This window comes from Erythrolamprus reginae, chromosome 1 (assembly GCF_031021105.1).
Source record: "Erythrolamprus reginae isolate rEryReg1 chromosome 1, rEryReg1.hap1, whole genome shotgun sequence".
Lineage (NCBI taxonomy): Eukaryota > Metazoa > Chordata > Lepidosauria > Squamata > Dipsadidae > Erythrolamprus > Erythrolamprus reginae.
In genome coordinates this window covers 310,764,580-310,787,590 of record NC_091950.1, presented here as the reverse complement: position 1 = coordinate 310,787,590, position 23,011 = coordinate 310,764,580, and the positions used below count along the sequence as shown (strand labels likewise).

General features: G+C 37.6%; 1 protein-coding gene across 3 annotated transcripts in view; it reads right to left on the bottom strand.

Moving 5' to 3' along the window:
- Positions 1–17,274: 17,274 nt before the first annotated feature.
- The window catches only part of TMEM200A (transmembrane protein 200A), an 85,640-nt gene continuing 79,903 nt past the window's right edge, over positions 17,275–23,011 (bottom strand). For all 3 annotated transcript variants that reach the window (XM_070733497.1, XM_070733495.1, XM_070733496.1), the window contains one exon: positions 17,275–18,837. In XM_070733497.1, the coding sequence (XP_070589598.1) occupies positions 17,349–18,821 (1,473 nt within the window). In that variant the 5' untranslated portion in view covers positions 18,822–18,837 and the 3' untranslated portion in view covers positions 17,275–17,348. The remainder of the gene's footprint in view (positions 18,838–23,011) is intronic.

The window sequence follows — 23,011 nt, the reverse complement described above, 5'->3', positions numbered from 1 at the left end:
CTGTAAGAACTGTAACCATGCATGTTTCCTTTCTTGTATCCTTAGAAAGGGGATTTGTAGCTTACAAATAGAAATGAATAGCTGAAATCCTTCCTGGTTGCATATACTGCTGAGTGGAAGAAGCCTGTGGAAGAAGCCTTCCCCAACCTAATCACTCCCAGATGCATTAAACATCTGTCCCCATAATTTTGCAGTTGCAATACAACTTGTGGCAAAAAGACAGCAAGTATTAAAACTGGGAGGGGCAGGCTTAGCAATAATAGGCAAAGTTTGAAAACAGTCAGGGCACCGACATAAACCACCCCCTGGAATAAAGAAATTTAATGTTCATCACCCACCAAGTCCTTTTCTGACCCTTCCTACCATTGAATCCTGATCTGCCCTCTGGTTAAAAGCAATACAACTATGCCAGTGAATGAAACTGAAATCTTGGTTAATTGTTAATATGTCGGGTTTATTTCTTTCTGAGCATTTATCTGGGGTGGGCTGCTGGGGTTCGCAGGGATTCAGAAGAACCTCTAGTTAAGATTCTGTGCAGTTCAGAGAACCCCCAAATCCTACTCCTGGCTGGCCAGTCCCACCCCACCCCTCCCAGGAGTCCCCACATGGCCCATTTTGAATGCAGGTAAATGCAGTCCATGTGTGGAAGCTTGGGGAGAATTAAAAACAGGCCTACTGGAAGTTCAGGTCCATTTCCAGCCTCCAGAGGGCCTCCTGGCATTTTTTTATCCCCCGAGGCTCAAGGAAAGCCTCTGGAGCCTGGGGAAAGCGAAAACAACTCCACATAGTGCAGAAAGCAGACTAGGCCACACCTATCATGGCCACACCCACCCAGCAACCGAGCATAGAACCCCTTGTTAAAATTTTTGAAGCCCCCCTCCATTTATCTCTGTAACCCAAACCAAGAAGCAAAATAAATATTTGATGGAAGAATTGGAAAGTCTCTTTCCATCCATTATATATATGGCAGGGGCAAGCAAATCCCTTGGAATATTTAATAAAGGAAAAGATGAGCTCATATGTTGTCAGTACAGTGACAAGTTCTCTTTGTGATGACCTATAGCCTTTATTTGCATATACATCCCCCTTGTGCAAAGTGGGAGGCTGCCTGGTGTATTCTAGGTGCCTATTTGAGAACACAGCATGTTGTGAACAAAGAAATCCCTCTGGGTAGCAAAGTTCTGCTGGAAAATACAATCGGTTCCAATTGCAATTTAAATAGGTCCCTTAATATTTTCATAGCTCTGTGCGATAGTTTTCTGCATTCATCATACAAGACACTGTGGTTAGCTCTTCCAGGGTAATAATCTCTAATGTTACACAAAAATTTGCTTCTGGCCATAACATGGCCCAATAACTGAGCAGTTGAAAAATAAAAAGCTTCACACGTGAAGATGATAAAGAAATGCAATATATTTTCCTTCAAGTCACAGGACTTGAGGTCTCACAGATCAAACCCTGGTTGTCTGAGGCCTCACAGTGATGACAAAATAAAATGGAAAAGTACAAAAGACTTCACAAACAATGCATGGAATAACTTAAAAAAACAATACTGCAAGAATTGGGAAAAATAGGATTAATTAATGGAAAACAGTAAACATCCAAACCATCTTAATTTTATTCAATTACTAACATGAAGTAGTTGAAAATAACCCATTCTTCTAGCTAAATGAAAACAATTTCTTCCAAATATAAAGTGTTGTATTATATCAGGTAGAATTATAGCAATTATATCAAGTAGAATTACATCAAGTAGAATCCACTGACAACTTATTAATATATTTTTTTTATTGAGGAACCTAAATGTATATGCTGTATTAAATATAAGGACACCTAATACATGCTGGCTGGGGAATTTTGGGATTCACACATATCCCAAATTTGCCAAAGTTGAGAAACATTTCTCTAGGAGAATAATTGTCTGCATTTGCTTACTTGGCTGCTGATGTTAAAAAATGATGCAAAACATTTGCCATCAGCACATGATAATAATTATGTTGAGTTGTGGGAATAACAAAAGGAGACAGGCTTCAAAGAAACTTCTTTTACTAGGCAACTTCTCTCTACAACCAGCAGCTTGCAGTCTCACAGCTAGTCCTTTAGAGCAGTGTTTTTCAACTATTGTGCTGCGGCACACTAGTGTGCCATGAGACATGGTCAGGTGTGCCGTGGGGAAATTAAATATGGGCCCCCAAACTACAGCCTGCGTGCTGGATACGGCCTGCAGAGGCCATTTATCCAGCCCACTGCCAGCCGCCTCCATCCGAACATAAACATTCCCCTCACAATCCCTCCAGCTATCAGTGACAGGAAGAGTGGAGGCACAGGGAATGCTCACTGACCAATCACCTTCTAGAATTCATCCCGACCACTAGCGATGAACCAATAGCAGTCTGCCTCTCATCCACATCCAGGAAGGTCCCTGCTTGGGCTGTCGCACACTTGTCATTGCGTGGTTGCAGTGAGTAGTTGAAACTGCTAATCCTCCCCATGGTCCTGATTTCTAATCCTGGTCAGGACTGGAGGTAAATGTTGCCACCACTAGATGAAGCCTCAGCCTCAGCTGGTTATGTCTATCCTGATGGGGTATATAGATATTTGACCTTTTTCTTTTTATAAGAGGCCCTTGCAGAGGGTGATATACAATGCATCACAATGTTATCTATACTGTGTTAGAGTGTCATTTTGTGTCATTTTGGTTGGTGGTGTGCCCCAGGATTTTGTAAATGTAAAAAATGTGCCACAGCTCAAAAAAGGTTGAAAATCATTGCTTTAGAGCAGTGGTTCTCAACCTTTCTAATGCTACGACCCTTTAATATAGTTCCCCATGTTGTGGTGACCCCCAAACATATGCCTAGCCCCAATTCTCCCAACAGAGCTCTAAGCTGATTGGCAGGAAGATCAGAGGGACACCCCCCACTGTAAACGCCTGATTGGTTGGATTGTAAAAATATGTTCCAAGGCGCCAGAATAGAAGCTTTAGTTCCTAACACCAACAGAAATTTGTTTTTTTCCCATGGTCCTAGGCGACCCCTGTGAAACAGTCATTCGACCCCCAAAGGGGTCCCGACCCCCAGGTTGAGAACCACTGCTTTAGATGGACCTGTCAGATGCATCAACGTTTGGGTATTCTCCTGCTTAAATGCTGAACCTAGGGCGAAACCATGTATACAGTTAATACATAAGAAATTATTTTAAATATTATGAAAAAAGAGAAACTATATTAAAGAACTGTACATTATCCCCCCGCCCCAGCAAGTGCACACTTCACCTAAATTTATTTCTCTGTGCTTATTGTCTCTGAATAGTTCGGGGGGAAACTTCACTTCTAAGTAGGCACCCAAAATAAAACGTGCAAATCAAACAAACACAAATTTGCGATGCATTTTAATCACAAAATAAATGACAGGATAGGCTGAGATAGTACCAGAAAAACATATGTCATTTGAATATATCCATATGCATAAATCAAAACAACAATATTTTTATAAGGTTGGGTTCTTTCCTTTAAAACAACATTGAGAGTTACCACTGGCTCTGTGTTTGTTTTATTAAACTTTGTAAATTAGATATTAAACAAACACTATCTGCTGTATAAAGTAGTACTTTTTGACTATTGAACAACAGCATCAAAAATGAAACAATACCAAACAATTCCCAGATATTCTTGAATTTTGTGTCTGAATTAAATGGATGCATAGATAGATCTTTAAGATACTTTTCAATTCTATCTTTCCTTGACTTTATGATAGGTAGTTCCTAACTTTAGGGCTTTATTGAACTTTCTTACCTGGATTTATGATCCTTGTCATTAAAATGTAAATGTTCATTAATAATATTAAATGTTAGTGTTTCACATTCATAGTCAGACTTTTACCAAATAAAGTGGACTTGAATGATTTGGAAATTCTTTCAAATATGGGCTCAGCTTCTTATTAACAGGAATGGATACTTTATTATCGGTATTTTGTGCTGCAGATATGTGACTTTCCTTTAAATAGAGGCCACATGGGAGCATTTCCATTTGCACCCTTCGATCTTTGCAAGTCACCCTTGGAGCAATGTCATTCCATAACCCTTCTTGGTTTATAGCTCTTTCTACACATTTATCACCACCATTCTTTCTCACAGACTGCTTGGGACTCAAGAGGCTACATGACTGGCAAAAATTGTAACTTAGTGCAGTATATCAGAAGGGTTTTTAAAAAAATTTAAATGATAATAAAACTTCAGTGGGAACAGGGACGGTTTCATTACAACCCGCTCTCAAGGTCAGCCTGTACTTAAAAAGGCAGGCAACATTATTTTCCGATGTGTGTTGACTCAGTGACCGAAGCCCTTGAAAAAGATGCAGCAGTGGGCTCTCTAAACAAGTAACAAAATCAGATCAAGTGCACAAAGAATGCCTGCGTCAACCTAGCAATAGCTCTTTAGAGATGCAGTGTGTGAAAAGGTAAAACAAATACCCAGATGAAGATGCACAAATGTCTGTTCTTGGTCCATGATGAGTTTCAAATTAGCAAACAGTCATGTGATCCTGGGGCAGCAGTAGGTTGCTACCGGTAGCAGCTACCAAATTGCACAATTTGCACGCGGCTGCTACCAGTGCCAGTCCTATGGGCACCGCCATCTTTTTTCTTCAATTTTTTGTATTTTTCCTTCATGTGCATGAGCAGAAGCAAAATCTCATAAGGAGACTCATGTGCACATGAGATTTGGGTGGCTTTTTTGTTGCTGTGCATGCGCAGAAGCAAAAAAAACCCGCTGAAATCTCATGCACACACATCCCGTCATGAGATTTCAGCATGTTTTTGCATCCTGTGCATGCGCAGAAGCAAAAACATGCTGGGAGGCACACGCATAGCACGCACACACATGCAAGAGAACTGATGCATGCACAGTGCACTGATAGCAGCGGTAATGGCAATCTGCCCCTGTCCTGGAGTCTGTGTTTTGGGAATGATGAGTGGGATTTAAGGCAGTGGCTCTCTCAAATGGGCAAGATATGTTGTGAGCCGCCCCGAGTCCACGGAGAGGGGCGGCATACAGATAATAAAATAAAATAAAATAAAATAAAATAAAATAAAATAAAATAAAATAAAATGAAATGAAATGAAATGAAATGAAATGAAATGAAATGAAATGAAATAAATAATAAAATAAAATAAATAATAAAATAAAATAAAATAAAATAATAAAATAAAATAATACAAAAAACAAAACCACAATCATATCTACTGATTACTGGAACTCCTCGACTTACAATCACAATTGAGTTCCAACATTTCTGTTGTTAAGCAAGACAGTTGTTAAATAAATTTTGCCCCATTTTACAACCTTTCTTACCACAGTTGTTTACTGAATCACTGCAATTAAGTCAAAAACAAGAACTACGTAATGTGTATCTGGCTTCCCCATTGATTTTGCTTGTCAAAAGGTTGTAAACGGGGATCACGTGACCTTGGGACACTGCAACTGTCATAAATAGATGCTGGTTGCCATTTTGATCACGTGATCATTTGGATGCTGCAATGGTGGTATGAAAAATCATCATAACTCACTTTTTTCAGTGCTGTTGTTATTTTGAGCAGTCATTAAATGAGTTATCATATGTCAAAACTAGCTGTAATTGTCATTTCTTCCCATGTCTTCACTTTCAGTGGAAACTGTTGCAAGGAAAGGACAATGTGGAATAGATTTTACACAATTTTAGGTATTTTATCCACAATTTTATGTACACACATAAACCCACAATTTATGTGTAAACACACACACACACACACACACAGATATACACACAACATCTGTGTGTGCTGTCAGTGGTGGAATTCATTTTTTTTTACTACTGGTTCTGTGGGCGTGCCTTGGTGGGCATGGTGTAGCTTGGGGGGCATGGCAGGGGGAGGATACTGTAAAGTCTCCATTCCCTTCCCACTCCAGGGAAGGTTACTGCAAAATCCCCACTTCCTCCTGATCGTCTGGGAGGCAGAGAATAGATGAGGGTGGGGCCAGTCAGATGTGATATTTACTGGTTCTCCGAACTACTCAAACTTTCTGCTACTGGTTCTCCAGAACTACTCAGAACCTGCTGAAACCCATTTCTGGTCTCTTTGTATGTGTGTGTGTACTATCCCAACACAATTTATGTACTTTACTATGACCCTAGTAGGCAACTCTGAGTTGTCATATTTTTGTGTTGTGACTCATATTTCAATATTTTCTCATCATTGCTATCTCTGCCTGAGGCATAGGCCTTACACTGGGGTTAGAAAAGGGATGAAAAGGCTGGTCACACACATAAGACGGTCAAGATTACTGGATGTTATTTTGAAACAGTGATTTCATTGTTGTAGTTCATGGACTGATATCTTTCCTTGCAGATTCTTTTTTTCTATCCGCTTCCCTCTGAAAGATCTCAACAAAGTTAAAAACATGAAAAAAGAAAAGAAATAAAAAGGATATCTATTGAAAAAAAATGGTTGAACATTCTAATTTCTGACAAAGCAATTAATAAAAACCATAATGAAAGTTATGCAAATCAGTTGCTTTTATCACTGGTTCTTTTGTTAGGAGAATTAATAGGAATAATTAATAGAAGGAAACTCAAAAGCAGACCACTTACAATTGATTAAAAACATTCACATTTAACAGGTAGGCCATTGAAAGGAAAATCATAGGTCTAAGTGAGATGGTAGCATTAGCCTACCCAGGAAGGGAGCCAAAAATCAAGATGGCAGCTATGCCCATGCGATCCAAATTCCCATCCCTTTGATTACACCCTGGGTGGTGGTCCTTTCTCCGTATAAGATAAGTACTACAAAAGCAGCAATCTGGCTTAGTTCACTAAGGAGTACAGAACACAGTATTCATCCCATGAGGCATTTTCTGTTAGTTTTGAGGCCTCCACTAGCGCATTCAGTAGAAAAGATTGAGTGCTCCAGGAAGTAACCAGAGTGGTGTAAAATAATGTAATTGTGTTTGTTCTTTTTGAAATGGGAAAAGGAGATTGCTTTGCAACCTAGCTTCAAAGCAGTGGTGAAATGCTACCGGTTCAGCCCAGTTCAGGCATATTGGTAGCAGGGGTGTACTGCTGCCCAGATGGGGGGAATGCAGTGTGGTAGCAAAAATGGAGCTCCACCCCAGAGCACCCAATTTGCACTGAAAGACGTTGAAAGAAAATGCAGGGTGTCCTGCATAAGCCATGCCCACAGTGTGGTAGTAAAACTTTTGGTAGTCTTTCACTAACTGGTAGTGGTGGCCACTGGTTGGCCACTGGTGGTTTGGAGAACCGGTAGCGGAGGTAGGGCAAAGCCCCGCCCACCCACCTAGATGCCACCATTTTCTTTTTTTAACCCTCTGTATATGCGCAGAAAAGGCGCTTTGGAACTGGTAGGGAAGGTAAGTAGATTTCACTTCTGCTTCAAAGGCTACTTTGCTCAAAGCTGTTCATGCTTTCATGCTACTAACAAAGCACAATTAAAGTCCAATGGTAATTGTAAAGTATTGTTGGCCGTGTCAGAATTCTGATCTTAAATTGTTTGAAATTGAACATAAAGAGCAAAAAGACCATATAGATTTGCAGAACATCACACTATCTGAATGTAATGATGTTTTCCAACATCACTCAAGTACTAAGACCACAACAGAACAGATTTTTATGATATTTGGCTTGAATCTAGAGGTACTAAGAATAAGTCTCGGTTCACAACAGGGTGCCCCTGGCAGAAGGGCAGAGAGGCAATTTTAGGCAATTTCCTTCCAATTTATCAAAAAATTAGTTCTGAACGATTGGGAGGATCTTTTCATAACAGAACACAAGGTGCCATGGAGGGAGTCAGCAAAAATCTTCTTTTTTAAATATCTGCCAGTGGGAGTTCTTGCTTCACTAAAAGCCTTTCCATTTATAGAAAGAAATCAAGATGAAGTCATAGACAACTTTGAATGGTATACAAGTTTTCACTTAAATTCTTATACTCTCCTAAAAGCTGCCTTTGCAGGTGTATTAATTCTGGAGGACCAGAAAAACTAAATTGTACATCTGAAACCAACAAGGCTACAAGGATACTAGTATATGTTATTAAAGTAACTCTGGCCCTGATCACTTCCCGTCTTGATTATTGCAATGCGCTCTACATGGGGCTACCCTTAAAAAGTTTTCAGAGACCCCAAATTGTCCAGAACGCAGCTGCGCGAGCTGTCATGGGTGTACCAAGGTATGCCCATATAATACCTACACTCCGTGAGCTGCACTAGTTTCCTCCAGGCACAATTCAAGGTGTTGGTTATTACTTATAAAGCTCTACATGGCTCAGGGCCAGACTATTTATGGGACTGTTTTTTGCCATATACCTCCCAGAAACCTATAAGAGCACACAGAGTTGGCCTCCTTCAGGTCCCATCAGCCAAGCAATGCAGGCTGGTGAGACCCCAGGGAAGGGCCTTCTCTGTTGATGCCCCGGCTCTATGGAATCAACTCCCCCCTGATGTCCATACTGCTCCCACCCTATTGGCCTTCCGTAAGGCCACAAAGACCTGGCTTTGCCGACAGGCCTGGGGGCCATGAACCAACAACAACAATGGCCAAATTGTATGAATGTTTAGTATGCATGTTGGGTTAGTTTATTATGTTTATTAGGGGCTTTAATTAATGGTTTTATAACTTAGTTTTACATTTGACTTCTTTTTACTGTCTTGTATTTTATATTGTTGTCAGCCGCCCTGAGTCCTTCGAGATTGGGTGGCATAGAAGTCGAATTAATAAATAATAAATTAATAAATAAGTTTGTTGCAAACATCAAAATGGTGGAGGGATTATTGGTGTTGGGCACACTTTTCTTTAAGCTTTTTTTCTTTTTCTTTCTTTTTCTTTTTTTGTTTGTTTGTCGTGGAAAAATTTAATAAAAAAACTTATTAAAAAAAAAAGCAAACATCAAAACCAAAAATGCTGGATGAATTGGAAATAATTGTGCAGTCCTTCTAGTACAACTCTTGCTAATAAGAAGCTATTGATCCATCTGCAATAAATGACTTCATTTGAAAACTTCCAACCAGGAAATCGACCACTGTTATAGACAGACCTCTCCACCGTAAGAGCTCTCGTGGTTAAGAAATTCCTCCTAACATACTCAAAAGTGATTTACATTTCTTTTAACTGCTTGTTCTACTTCTGCTCACCTTGCTCTAGGTTCAAAGTTCAGGAAATGATTTTAGAAAATGAAAAAAAAAAAACCCCATTGACTGCCATCTTTCCATTTGTGGTACTGTCAGTCCAATGTAATTATTATTTGGAGTAAGGTGGCAATGCAAAACAAGCAAATTATTGCAGTAGTAATTAGGTTTCATTCTTGGTAGTTGGTTCAAATTCCCGGAGTGATTTGGCAAAGATATGGGTCTTTACATAATGTGTTTTTCAGGTTGTAAATTGTCTAGATTTGTTGCCACTTTTTTGTCTGCTTACTACCGTTTATAGTTATTTGGATATTATTATGTCATCTGCACCTCTATAACTGTCTGGTTTGGTGCTGCAACCCAACAGGACCGACACAGACTTCAGAGGATAATCAGAATTGCAGAAAAAACAATTGCTGCCAATCTGCCTTCCATTGAGGACCTGTATACTGCACGAGTCAAAAAGAGGGCGGGTAAAATATTTACTGACCCCTCGCATCCTGGACACAAATTGTTTCAACTCCTACCCTCAAAACGTCGCTACAGAGTACTGCACACCAAGACAACTAGACACAAGAACAGTTTTTTCCCGAACGCCATCACTCTACTAAACAAATAATTCCCTCAAAACTGTCAGACTTTCTACTAAATCTGCACTTCTATTCTACTAGTTTTTCTCATCATTCCTATCACCCATTTCCTCCCATGTTGACTGTATGACTGTAACTTGTTGCGTATATCCTAAGATTTTTATTAATATTGCTTCTTCATTGCTTATTTGACCCCTATGACAATCATTAAGTGTTGTATCACATGATTCTTGACAAATGTATATTTTATTTTATGTACGTTGAGAGCATATGCACCAAGACAAATTCCTTGTGTGTCCAATCACACTTGGCCAATAAAAATTCTATTCTATTCTATTCTATTCTATTCTATTATTATTTTGTTCAAAAAACCCAGTAATACACAGCAAACAAGATTGATATGCTGGATTTTGTATCACAATATCACAAGTCGAACACTTCCCAAGCATCTAGGACTATATGATATATTTTGGTATGATGCGTGCGGTGACCTTTTGCCACTGACATATCACAATTTTGTCAATGTTTATTGTTTTCAAATGCTAGCCGAGGTCCTTTGGCACAGCACCTAGTGTGCTGATTACTACTGAGACCACCAGTACTAGTTTATGCCAGAGTTGTTGTAGCTCGATTTTAAGATCCTAATATCAGCTACGTTTTTCTTGTTGTTTTTAATCAATTCAAAGGTCCTACAAGATCTTCCCCTTATTTTTGATAACTTTTCCCACTTTATGTTCCTATGACTTTTTGGATACAGGTAAGTTGTATTTTTTACATAATGACCAGTGGATTAGTTTAGCAACTCCGTCATTTCCAGCTTTGTAATTAGTTTGTGCAATTTTGCTGCATTCACATATTAAATGTGAAACAGTTTCAACTTTGTTGTTGCAAAGTAAACAGTTTTGATTGTGGGTGGTTTTTTTGTATCTTCACTTTCATGGCATTTGTTTGTAGTGCTTGTTCTTGAGCAGCCAGTATTAAACCTTCCATTTCTCTCTTGATAGTTCCCATCTTAAGCCGTGCCCATGTAAAGTTGTCACCACATTTTCTTTATTTTTATTTTTTATATTATTATTGTTGTTGTTGTTATATTTTTATTTTTAATTGTATTATTTTTTATTTGCACAAAAATATGAAATCAAGCTGCCAGAGCTTTAGCCAGGGTTGGCTTAGAAGTGAATCAGGTTCTTCTGAAGAACCTAAAATATCATAAGGTATTGATGTAGTATAAGTGCAAATCTAAGCAGTATTGCCTTTTGTTATTGACAGATGAAATTTTTGTCAATACACCAGAATTTGATATTTGGCAATCTTTTCTAATAATTTGTGTTCTATTTTATTATCTTCTAGTATTACCACATCCGTTATTTCTTTCTTCCTTTCAACCACAGTTAAATCTGATATGTTATGAACCAAGACTTTATCCATTTGTATTCAGAAATCCCACAATATTTTAGCATGATTAAAACTACTCTTTCTATGCCCTAGAATTTTTTGCACATGATAATTTTTGCAAATTTTGCAGTGAATCATTTTTGGCAACTATGTTATGTTGTTGTTCATAATCAGTTTATGCAATACTTTTTCACAAGCTATGTATATGGTCTACATTTTCTTTTGCCTCTTTATATAATTGCACTTTGAATTTGACAATTTTTCAGTTCTGGGCTTGATTGCATTATTTTGAATAGCTTGCTCTTCAGCAGCCAAAATCAAGCCTTCAGTTTCTTTTTTTAATATTTCAGTTATAAACCATAACCAGGTTTAATCTTTATCCACTTCCCACTCAATCTTTTAGAGAAATTGACCATGCGATGCTTTTCCTTGCCAGCATTCTGTTCTTGTTTTATGTTTTATTTCCTGTACATTCAGTAAGTTCCAATATTTAACTTACAAACAATGCTTGTTCTTACCTTTTAGAGTATCAGCCAATTCATCCTATTCTTCTTCAATAATTTGTTTGACTTGGAAGTAAATCTCTGCCTCCATTTCTGCAGGGCAGGTATAATAAATATATCAATATCACTATGGGGAAGTAATACAGAGTGAATAATTAATTTCTTCTTTTTTCAATCTAATCTGTACAGTCCAGTTGTGTCCTATTAATAATTCCAGCCGTCTATCACATTGACTGATGGGATTTTGTCAATCCCATTGGTGTTCAAATGGTGGTTCAGGTATTACTATGTGTTAGATTTACAGTTAAATTTAGAGTCTAAGATGGATGGAAACTTAATAATTCACATTTTAGCCAAGGATCTAAGAATCATTGAGTTATTTTAAGCAGGATGCGTTTTTGGAAAATTACAGTGTTCATGAAAATTCAATATCTTCACATTTCAAGGAAGTCTTCGCTATTGCTCTGGGGACTCCAATCATTTTGGTGTATCAAGAGATTTCTGCCTCCATGAGTGTTTCCCTTTGATCTGCAATTGTAATTTTCTTTAATTGTCTTTCCTAGCATCACCCAGAACAGCAGAATCAATGAAAAAGAGTCTGTTTTCAATAACTGTTATGTGAATTCAATAACAAGGTACTGTATGTGAAATTGAATCTCTGTAATGTGTGGAAAAACAATAAAAATTTATAACAACACCCCCCCCCCCAAAAGCCATCAATGAAACAGAAAGTCTGTTTTCCATAACTGTTATATTAAGTATGTTATGAATGAGATGCCTTTCTGTTTGGATCTTAACCCACTTATTTTCCAAAACCTTCTCAATTTGATGGTCCCAGTAGTTTTTCCTGCATTCAAATAAAAATATCTGACAAAGTTTCCAAAGAATAATTCTGGCGACTCAGTTATTATAATTATATATGGGTTAACTATAGTTAAATTCAAGGTGTTATTTTGGGATCACAAGGGAATAGCATGCCCCTAGATAAATCTACTGCTCTTATTTTGATGTTATTTTTTTAAGTTGTAGAAAGTAGTATTTTCTAGAACTTGTTAATGTTTTTATAGTACAGTACTGTTTTTTTCCAGACCTAGTATGGCAAATTGAAAAAGATTTATTGCTTTTCTTAAACTGTATTGATGATGGAATTGCTTACACCTCATTTTTTTTTACATAAGTTATCACTGTTTTTTTTCCATCACTGTTTTACTAATTGCTTTTTGAAAATCTAAATAAAGGTTTTATTTTGCTTTTTGAATAGAACAAAGATAAAAGAAGATAGGGATGGATGTTGTACATGTTTTCAGTTACGTTCAAAAATAAAAATACGGTAGGTTCTGGCAGAATTCAATAAAAATACAATATGAATAGAGTAGAATGGAATGGGAATAGGGTAGGGTAGCGTAGAGTTGGAAGGGACCTTGGAGGTCTTTTAGTCCAGCCTCCTGCTCAAGCAGAAGAACCTATACTATTTCAGATAAGTGGCTGTCTAGTTTCTTCTTTAAAATTTCCAACAATGGAGCACCCAGAATTTCTGAAGGCAAGCTATTCCACTGGTCAATTGTCCTGTTAGGAAGTTTCTCCTTGATTCCATGTTGCTTCTCTTTGGTTAGTTTCCAACCATTGTTTCTTGTCCTGCTTTGGTATCCTGTAGAATAATTTGACTTCCTCTTCTTTGTGACACCCCCTCAAATACTGGAATGCTATCATGTTGCTTCTAATTCTTCTTTTCTTTAGACTAGCCAAGTCCAAATCCTACATTCACATGTTTTAGTCTCCAGGCCTTTGAACATCTTGGTTGCTCTTCTCTGAACTTTTTTTTGAACTATTTATTGGGCTTTACTTTGTCAGATGTAGAATTTTATATTTGGGACTATACTTTTAGCATATTTTTCAACTTCTGAAACCAGAAGTCCTGGCTTTGGTTTCCCATTCTAATATTAACCAATTTTAACCATTCCTATCTTTTAAGGTATCTTAGGATAGAAATATGCATTTGAATGGTGCAGCCACCTAGAAGTGAAGATACTCACCTCCTACTCAGGTTGAGAGTTCAATTCTCAGCAGTGATAGATGTTTCTCTATCAAGGCATAAAGAGAAAATATCTGCTGTTAATTCCATGTAGGCATCAGGAAGGGCATCCTGCCGGTAAAAGCTCAATTCCATTCAGTTGCCCCGACTCCACCCCAATAAAAAGGGATTGCAAAATAGTAAAATAAAGAAAAGGGTAGAAATGTGCATTATAAAGAACATCTCCTTCAGATCCACATGTTTTTCTTCCTGGGAATTCCCAGAGATATAATCCAACATGGTCAGAAGGTATCAGATTGGAGAAGAACTTCTAGTTCATTGAAAATTGACACATCAATGAATGGATCAAGTTGAAGAATATGCAGTGATGGGCTCCTACAGGAACACAGTTCCAGTAGCAAAATCTGGAGCTCCACCCCAGAGCACCCAATTTGCACTGAAAGATGTTGAAACAAAATGCATAAGCCACGCCCACAGTGTGGTAGTAAAAATTTTGGTAGCCCATCACTGAGAGTATGCTACTGGATAATGTGCCTTGATAGAATCATCTTCAGGAATAATTTTTGCACTATTACAACAAATTACATTGGGAAAGAGTAGGCAACAAGAGCATATATCAAAGTGAGAAAAATGAGCCAGTCCTTCCCCTCTATTAATGTAACAGCAGAACTACTGAATACTAAGGAAACACACATTTACCATACATGCAGTGTTGTATGTTTTGCTTTTATTTAAAAAAATAGTAAATGTAATAAGAACACTGACCAGAAAGTTATTAAAAGCTTCATAGCAAAATATTGAGTCAACTCTGTTACAATATTTAGGCTTAAAATTCTAGTAAGTTAACACTATGCCTCAATTCACTGGGCAACTAATGCTTTTGTCACAAAAAGAGTTAATTATTAGAATACAGAGCTGGACAATCATAGAAAAAATATCTTTCATCATCAATTAAAGTACAACATTTTGACATACTGTATAGCTATTTTGGGAGACACTAGTAAATCAGTTCCTGAGTTATTTATATTACGTCCAACGTCTTTTAACCAATTAATACTGTGATCTTGTAGGCAAAACCACGAACAAGGACGGACTACTGCCTATTAAAGAATAGGGTAGCCTTAATTTGATGCCATATAATTTTAGGCTTCTAATCTCGGATAGCATGGACTTTAATTTGCTGGCTGGAAAAGCATCTACAGAGCACCAAATTGTGAAAAGCTTCCCAGAGGGGCATATGAATTTATTTCTAATGAACATTCACCTTACTAATTTAACAATATTTTTCAGTGCCACTGAGTATTGCTGTCTTTGTGGAATTTCACAATCTAATCTATCACTTAGCTGTGTTTCAATACAGAAACATGGTCTACAGGAGCTTTATAATGAATGGCGGTAGGCATCTTGAATTTCTTTTTCATGTTCAGAAAAATGACACTGGGCAGCAGTGTTGTTTAAAACATTCATCTGGATTCACTGTCTTTGCATCGTTTCTAGGAACACTTTGTGTAGGGTGTCTGCATTATAGAATAGATTGAACCTGTCACAGGAATCAACTGAGGTTCTTATTTAGCTATTTGGAAGTTACAATAGCAGGCTTAATTTTGGAGTGAGGCAACTGTATTCAACTTGGGGGGGAAAATGGGGGGGGGGAGATTTTTAAAAAAATCTGAACAGCGATCTTCCATTAAAAATTATGAAAAGCCAGAAAATCTGAACATCTATGATCTTCCACTGGAAATCATGAAAAGCCAGAACTAGACAGAATTCTAGACAGAATATACACTTCTCAACACATGAAGCCTAACAAAATTTCATGTAAATAATTGTAACAATAAAGGAGAATAGCTCAGTGTTGAAATGAAGGGCAGTCTCTTAGCTTGGTTGTTTTCTTGCAGAAGTTTCACTAGCCAAACTAGATAACATCATCAATGCAACCAAGTTCAGAGAGAACCGAGGACCTCCCTCAAATAACTGTAAGGCTATATATGTTGTTATGGGTATGAGTCCTAAAGTACTTTAAGCATTATTTCTATATTCCAAAAGGACAAGCTATGTAAACACTTTTAAAATGCAAAATTCCCTTCCCTGGAGTTTATATGGCCCTCCTGAGGATGAACTCCTATAATCTTCGAGACTTCAGAGAGAGGCGGCATACAAATCTAATAAATTATTATTAATTATTATTATTATTATTATTATTATTATTATTATTATTATTATTATTATTATTATTATCTTCAACCAACTTGTGGATTCTGAGTTAAAGCTGTATGTTTTCAATAAACAGATTAATATGGTGGATAGGTGGCATAGGGTGGAAAGAGATAATTCAGCAGGAAGTAGTGATAAAGTAAGAAGAGATTAAAAAAACATTTGTGAATACCTCTCTGTTGGTCATTTTTACCAGAACAATAGATATTGCTCCTTGATAAACTGCTAAATAAAGAATACCTTTAAACTGTTAAACTGCATCAGAAATAATTTTGGGAACAGAATGATAAAATTGTTTCAATCTTCTTCCACCCAGACCTGATCTAGTTGTATGTCCTTCGATGTAATAAATCCAGAATAATGGATCTTCGTTCACAAAATAGGAATTTGATATTTTCAGAAGATGTACATATTATTTTTAATTTTCATATTTCTCTTCATAAAAATCACAATTATCTAATGGTATTTCATTGTAACAACATTTTCCCTCTATATAAAATAAAAATGGGTGCAACCCATTTTAATAAATGAAAAGTAACTGAATAGGTGATATTTTGGCATTCTCCAACCATATGCCTTCCAGGTGTGTTAGAACTGCTACTTTCAATGCTTGCTTAATATTCCAATGAATGTAATGGGGAAATTATTATTATTTTGGTGAGTTTTTCAGGATAATAATTTTGGGTCCTCTGCTTGTAACATATTTGGCTTAAATTCAATCCACTATGCAATTCTCCATGCTCAGACTAGATGTGGACTATTGTTTTTTGAACAGTAGCAACTGAGGCAAGTGACAATTCTCTCTAGTAGCAGATGAAAACTTTTTGATACAGAAGAGTGGGCAAAACAAAAAACATCCAGAAATTTGTTCTGAGTTCACCTTAAGTACCTTTGTTGATACTATAAATACCAAATACAACCTTGTTGCTGCAGACTTTATATCCATTTCCATCATAAGCCAAAAAACATCATTCTTAAAATTGCAGTCGCTGATGGTTTTGAACACTGAAACTTATTTATTCAGCTACAACTGTACCTTTAACTGTGAAAAACAAAGCAAAACAAAATATCTTTATTCAGAAGCAAAGAAGAAATTACTAGAAAGCAATCTGCATTTAGATCACTCAAATATGTTGACCGATGATAAGTGGCATAGTAGCTGTAAATTAAGACATTATCATTTCTTAATCCACCATAGAATTACCACCCAATGCAATCACTAACCAAATAACATTATGTCAGGGACATGTTTTCATGAACAAAACACTTAAAATTAAGCTTTTGGCATTGTGGTGATGAAAAAAGTAGTATTTGCAAACACAAGTTTAAACCAGAGAGAAATATTAGACAAAAAAAATGCATTGAAAAGGAATGAAAGAGAGAATTTTAAATGTTTATTTTATAAAATAAATACTGTCAAATATATTAACCGTAGTCATCTGACCATCAAAATCTTGTTTCTGAAGTCCCACGCTTTAAATTGTTACTCAAAAATTCATCATGCTCAAAACTCAAATTATTGTGAGATCTGGAAATCATCAACAATTTTTCTTTATTAGTAAAATCCTTCTTCGCTGTAGCTGGTGGTACGAGAAGCCTGTCCATAGGATCTTCCTTGTTTTCTAGTTTCACATAACCTTTGCTGTTACTCCGGTCCAAACGTGGCCAGCTTGGATGTTTCCTTTGTTCAACTTGGACAGTGAGAGTAGAGGGGCCTCTGTCCAAGTCTAGGGACTTTGAATGTGCAGATAAGAGATTCAAAGAGGTGTTGGACCCAAACTGTTTCCTGGCTGCACCAGGTGATAAAAGCTGTCCAGTGCTGGCTCCAAACGTCATTGAAGATTTGAACTCACTGAAGTCTCCATATAAATTGTTGCGTGGTAACAAAGCATTGGCAGATTTGTAGCTATTGCTGGTATTCATTAATGGGAGAGCTAAAGAATCCATGGACAAATTTCTAGGTCTGTCTCTGCTCCTTGATGAATCCTCAGTGATGTTGTCAATACTTGGCTCATCAATAACACAGTTATTCAGTTTGATTACAGGTAATGTGAAAGCATTAATGGAAGATGACACGATCGATTTTGTTTCACACTTCAGAGAGCCACTACTCCTTTCATCCTTGGCTTTCCCAGAGTGAGGGTAAAGGCCAAAGACTGAACCAGATTGTTCCATCAGCAAAGGTGACATAAGATTTGGGATTGATTTTTTGGTCTCAATTCCAGCAAATTCATCCTCTCCATCATTGCTAACCATGTGGAAGTTGCTTGCAAAGCCCGAGAAAGGAGCAATTGTATTTGCAGCCAGCCGTGATGCACAAGAGCTTCCACTACGCTTGACTTCATTCTCTCCTGCTAATCCAGTGTAGGCACCGTTCAGCTGCCTTTGCTCACTGATTCTCAGAGCATGGATGTCAATTACAGTGGAATAGATGTCCCTCATGTGTATAATTTTTGTCTCCTTGTCCCGGTTTTCATGGAGCATGGCATTTGCACAAATAAAAATAAATATTCCAATCCCCATAGTGAAAGGCCCCAGCATCTTCATTTTGTCGGAATGTAAATGCTGCTCGAGGAAGCGCAGAACAAATCCATCTCCTTTTCCTATTAACTGAGTCCCATTTAGTGACAAGCTGTCTTCAGGCTCTAGGAATGAGTCTTTTGGAGGCCAGTAACCAAGAATAGCCATAGCAATTCCTAGGAAAGAAATCAGCACTCCCAGGACAAGGAAGAATCCCGATGGGGAATATAGACGGATTTTGCCTCGGACCACAACCACATCTGTCCTTGGTCGACGTTTGGCTGGTTTCTGTTCCTCGGGAGCTGGTGATGTTGCACGATTCAGATGGTGTTGGGACCTGGCAGAATCTTGCCTTTTTAAGGCAGCCAGTCCTGTTATGACTCCCCCGGTAGCTATCATAATTCTCTATTTTGATCTGAAATTGAAAGCAAAAACAAAAGCATTCAAAAAGTTACAAATATGAAGCATTCAGCACTTCTAACCCTTCAAAACTGTGTAACTCTAACCTGTAATTTACTATACTCAGAACTCTTCACAATACAAAGATTGAGTGTTTCACATAATATATGCTGAATCTATTATGAAACTGCCTTATGTAATTATAAAAAAATACATTTTAGTTGTAAATCACTACAGGTATCCCTCAATAATTGAGCCCAAAATATATGCTGTTAAGTGAGAAGTTTGTTAAGTTTTGCCCAGCTTTATAACTTTCTTGTCATATTTGTTAAGTGACTCACTGCCATTATTGCAATGTTCCACGGTTGTTAAATGAATCTGGTTTTCCCATTGACATTGCTGGTTAGGAGGCTACAAAAAGAGATAATATGATTTTGGAACACCGCAGTCATCATAAATGTCAAGCATTTGTGCTATGTCTAACTGAGGGTAGTAACTGAATCTTGACTCATAACTGGGTTCAGTCACATTTGTTAAACACGATAGAGAACAACTCATGAATAACATCCGAGTTACAGCTCTTGACAGCTCTTTAAATAGGCAGCTGTCTGATGGAACAACCAATCACTATTCACCAACAATTCCGCCTCTAGAGCGGTCTCTAAAGGAACACCAGAACACTGCAGTTCGAATGTAAATTATGTGACCATGGGAATGCTACACTGTGCATGTGTGAAAAATAGTCATAGGTCACTTTTTTCAGACCCATTGTAACTTTGAACAATTGCTAAATAAACTGCTGTAAGCTGAGGACTATCTATACATGGATTTCCAGCAGAGCAAAGAAGCAACAATAGAAATAGAATAGAAATAGAATAGAGATAGAATAGAAATGGAATAGAAATAGAATAGAACTCTTTATTGGCCAAGTGTGATTGGACACACAAGGAATTTGTCTTTGGCGCATATGCACTCAGTGTACATAAAATAAAATATACACTTGTCAAGAACCATGAGTTACAACACTTAATGTCCCTAGTAAATGAAATACCAGGTGAATAGAAAAATATCTTATCTAGCAAAATCAGTAACAAAGAAGAATATGGCCTTTCGATGCCAGTCCGGAAAAGAGTTGTAATACTATTTCTTGTTTATTTCATAAGATCCAAGTCATTAAAATAATCAAATCATTTTTATGAGCATTGGAAAACCACTAGGAAATTTCTATTTCATACAAGATGAGACCACACAGGTATAATAGTAGTAGTACAAAATCAATGGATATTTCTTTCTCTTCAGGGATTATTTGCACAAGTAATGTAAGCCTATCTCACCCAGCAAGGAACAGAAACCTATTAAGAATCGATTTAGGATTGCCAAGCTATTCTAGTAAACAGTGGCTAATTAATCCAATTAAGACTCAGAACCAAGAAGCAGAAGTTGCTTTAAAGAAAAAAGCAACAAGATACCTCTACTTAAAGGGCTACCTGGAACAAAAAGTATAATAGCATTTTGGAAATTAATGTCAGATAACTTGACATTGCATGAGGTTTAAGAGCAATATCAGCTTAAATTAAGACTAAAGGAAGCAAAAAACAACACCCTTAGAATATGAAGTTATCTGGGTTCTTTGTAAAAATTTTCATTGTGATGAAATGAGTAATGAGAAACTCACCATTTAAAATTACACAACAATCCAAGCCCAAACATTATCCTTTTAAAAAGCAAAGAAGATTTTGTGGCTGAAGCCATAAACATGTCAGATGGCATGGAGCTGATATAATAGATTGAAATGAAAGCACGCTTCAATGATTTATACTAAAAATGAAAATAGGAATAACCCAATTTGCAAGGAGATGTAAAAATAGAAAAAGACAGTGAGCAATTGGCATGTTTGGGGAAAAGATTTCTATGCTGAAACAACTTTTCAAAACTTGAGACTCTTTATCTCTTTGCACAGACTTTTATTATATGAAGTACAAAGAGCAGCCGATCTGTGAATTCATAAGATGGGCTGGATTCTATGAAGTGAATAGCAGGTTGCGGCTCAAAAGGACTTTTAAGAAAACACTAATGCTGCCTGGAGCAAGCACTGCAGATGCTTAGCAACAAGAGAACACCAACACGGAGCCTACAGGCCTCTTGGTAGGCCTGGTGGTACAGCAGGTTGCCATGACAGCAGTAGCACAAGAAGAAGAGGTAGGTATACTACTGTTGGCCAGCCTCACAGCAGGGGCACAGATTCAGAACTTGGCATATCTTCTACAGAATTACTGAGACTAAAAACAGAGCTAAGGGTGACACATATAATCCTAGCACTGCATGGATTCGGGCTAATTCACACTTTAAGTGTGTCAGTATACGTCAGGACTTACAAGAGAGGGGGGAGGGAGGGGGGAAGGGACGAGGGAAAGGGAGGGAGAGAGGGATGGGGAGAGAGTGAGGAGGGGAGAAGGAGAGAGGGGGGAGGGAGGGAAAGGGAGAGAGGTGTAAGGATGGTGATAATTGATCATGCACCTTTGAAAAGTCAAAGACTTTCCTGACAGGCCACACACTTTACACAGAGAAATCTTGGTAGCTCCTGATGAGGGTGAAAAATCCTATCTCAAACCTGAGGGAGATGTACTAGCCAGTATATATAGCACTGGATTAGATAGATCAGTAATCTGATACACTCTTCCTAAACTCTGAAGACACTTGCTGTGTCCTTTCTTTGGACAAGTCATTGTCCCATCTAATCTGCAGAACCCTCGATGGCCAATAGATGGGAGCAAAGTGTTAAGATTATGTCTTTGTTGCCATTTCATGGTCATCTGGATCACTTCATTTGGTCTTGTCACAACAAGACATAGACCCCAAAACATTAATGTGCATCTCTAACTGAATTCCTCATGCTAATTCAGTAGTGAATTACTGGATGAAAGATGTCTAATTGAGTCATTCAAAGTAGATTCTGAATTTGCTCTGTTTTCAAACAACCTGCAAGGAATAAGACTATGTGTACATACCAAAAATGCAGGAAGCCTTGACACAGGTTAAATTTGTATGGTATCAGTTCAGTGATTACAATTTAAAATCTAAAGACTGGGATTAAAGCTCCAGTCCTTTGGAATCAATTCCCCCCAGAAATTCGCACTGCCCCTACCCTCCTGGCCTTTCGAAACAATTTAAAAACACATCTCTGCCGGCAGGCCTGGGCCCATTGAGCACTGACATTCTGCTCTGGCTGATAGTATGATTGCAATTGGATGAATTTGGTTGAATGGTTTTAATTGGCTGGGGTTTTAAACTTAAGGTTTTATGTTTGGGTTTCACAAATTTTGTATTTTGTATCCAATTTTATCTTGTAAGTTGCCCTGAGGCTGCTGGAGAAGGGTGGCCAAGAAATCCAGATAGATAGATAGATGGATGGATGGATGGATGGATGGATGGATGGATGAAGGAGGGAGGGACAGAGAGAGAGAAAAAAATTCTGCAAATGAAAGTCATAGGTAAGCCTTGATCCCAATGTATCCAGACCAAGGGCTGTAAGGGATGTGGAGACTAAATCCTATAGGTATGTTTAGTCTAAAAAAGCCAAAGCTAAAGGGAGATGTATCAGTTTTTTAATACATGACAAGATGTCACAGGTATTTGTTTTACAAAGCAACCAATAGATGGAAGCTCTACAGTAAGAGATTCAAACTTGAAGTAAGAAAGAATTTCTTGTCTGTGAAAGCTGCCATAGATGCTCCATCAGTTAATGTTTTCAAGGAAAGACCTGATAGCCATTGGTCCAGGATGGTATGAGGATCTTGCATTGGGCAGTGTAGTCAGTGAAATTCAACATTAAAAAATTGAAAGAATGCTATGATGCCATGATGTACTGTTCTTTGTATTACATAGTGATACCAAGGAAGGAAGGAAGGAAGGAAGGAAGGAAGGAAGGAAGGAAGGAAAGGAAGGAAGGAAGGAAGGAAGGAAGGAAGGAAGGAAGGAAGGAAGGAAGGAAGGAAGGAAAGGGATGGTGAAATTATTATTTTTACCTGGAGGCTAGTAATTTGAGGAAAGCTATTACAATGATAGTCTTATTTCACATCCATGCTAATACTTGGTTCATTGGAGACCAATTTTTATGGGCCATCCTTGACATTCAGCATGAAGGCATCCATCTCTTTTCAGTCCAATGAGATCACATTATTTCAACTCCA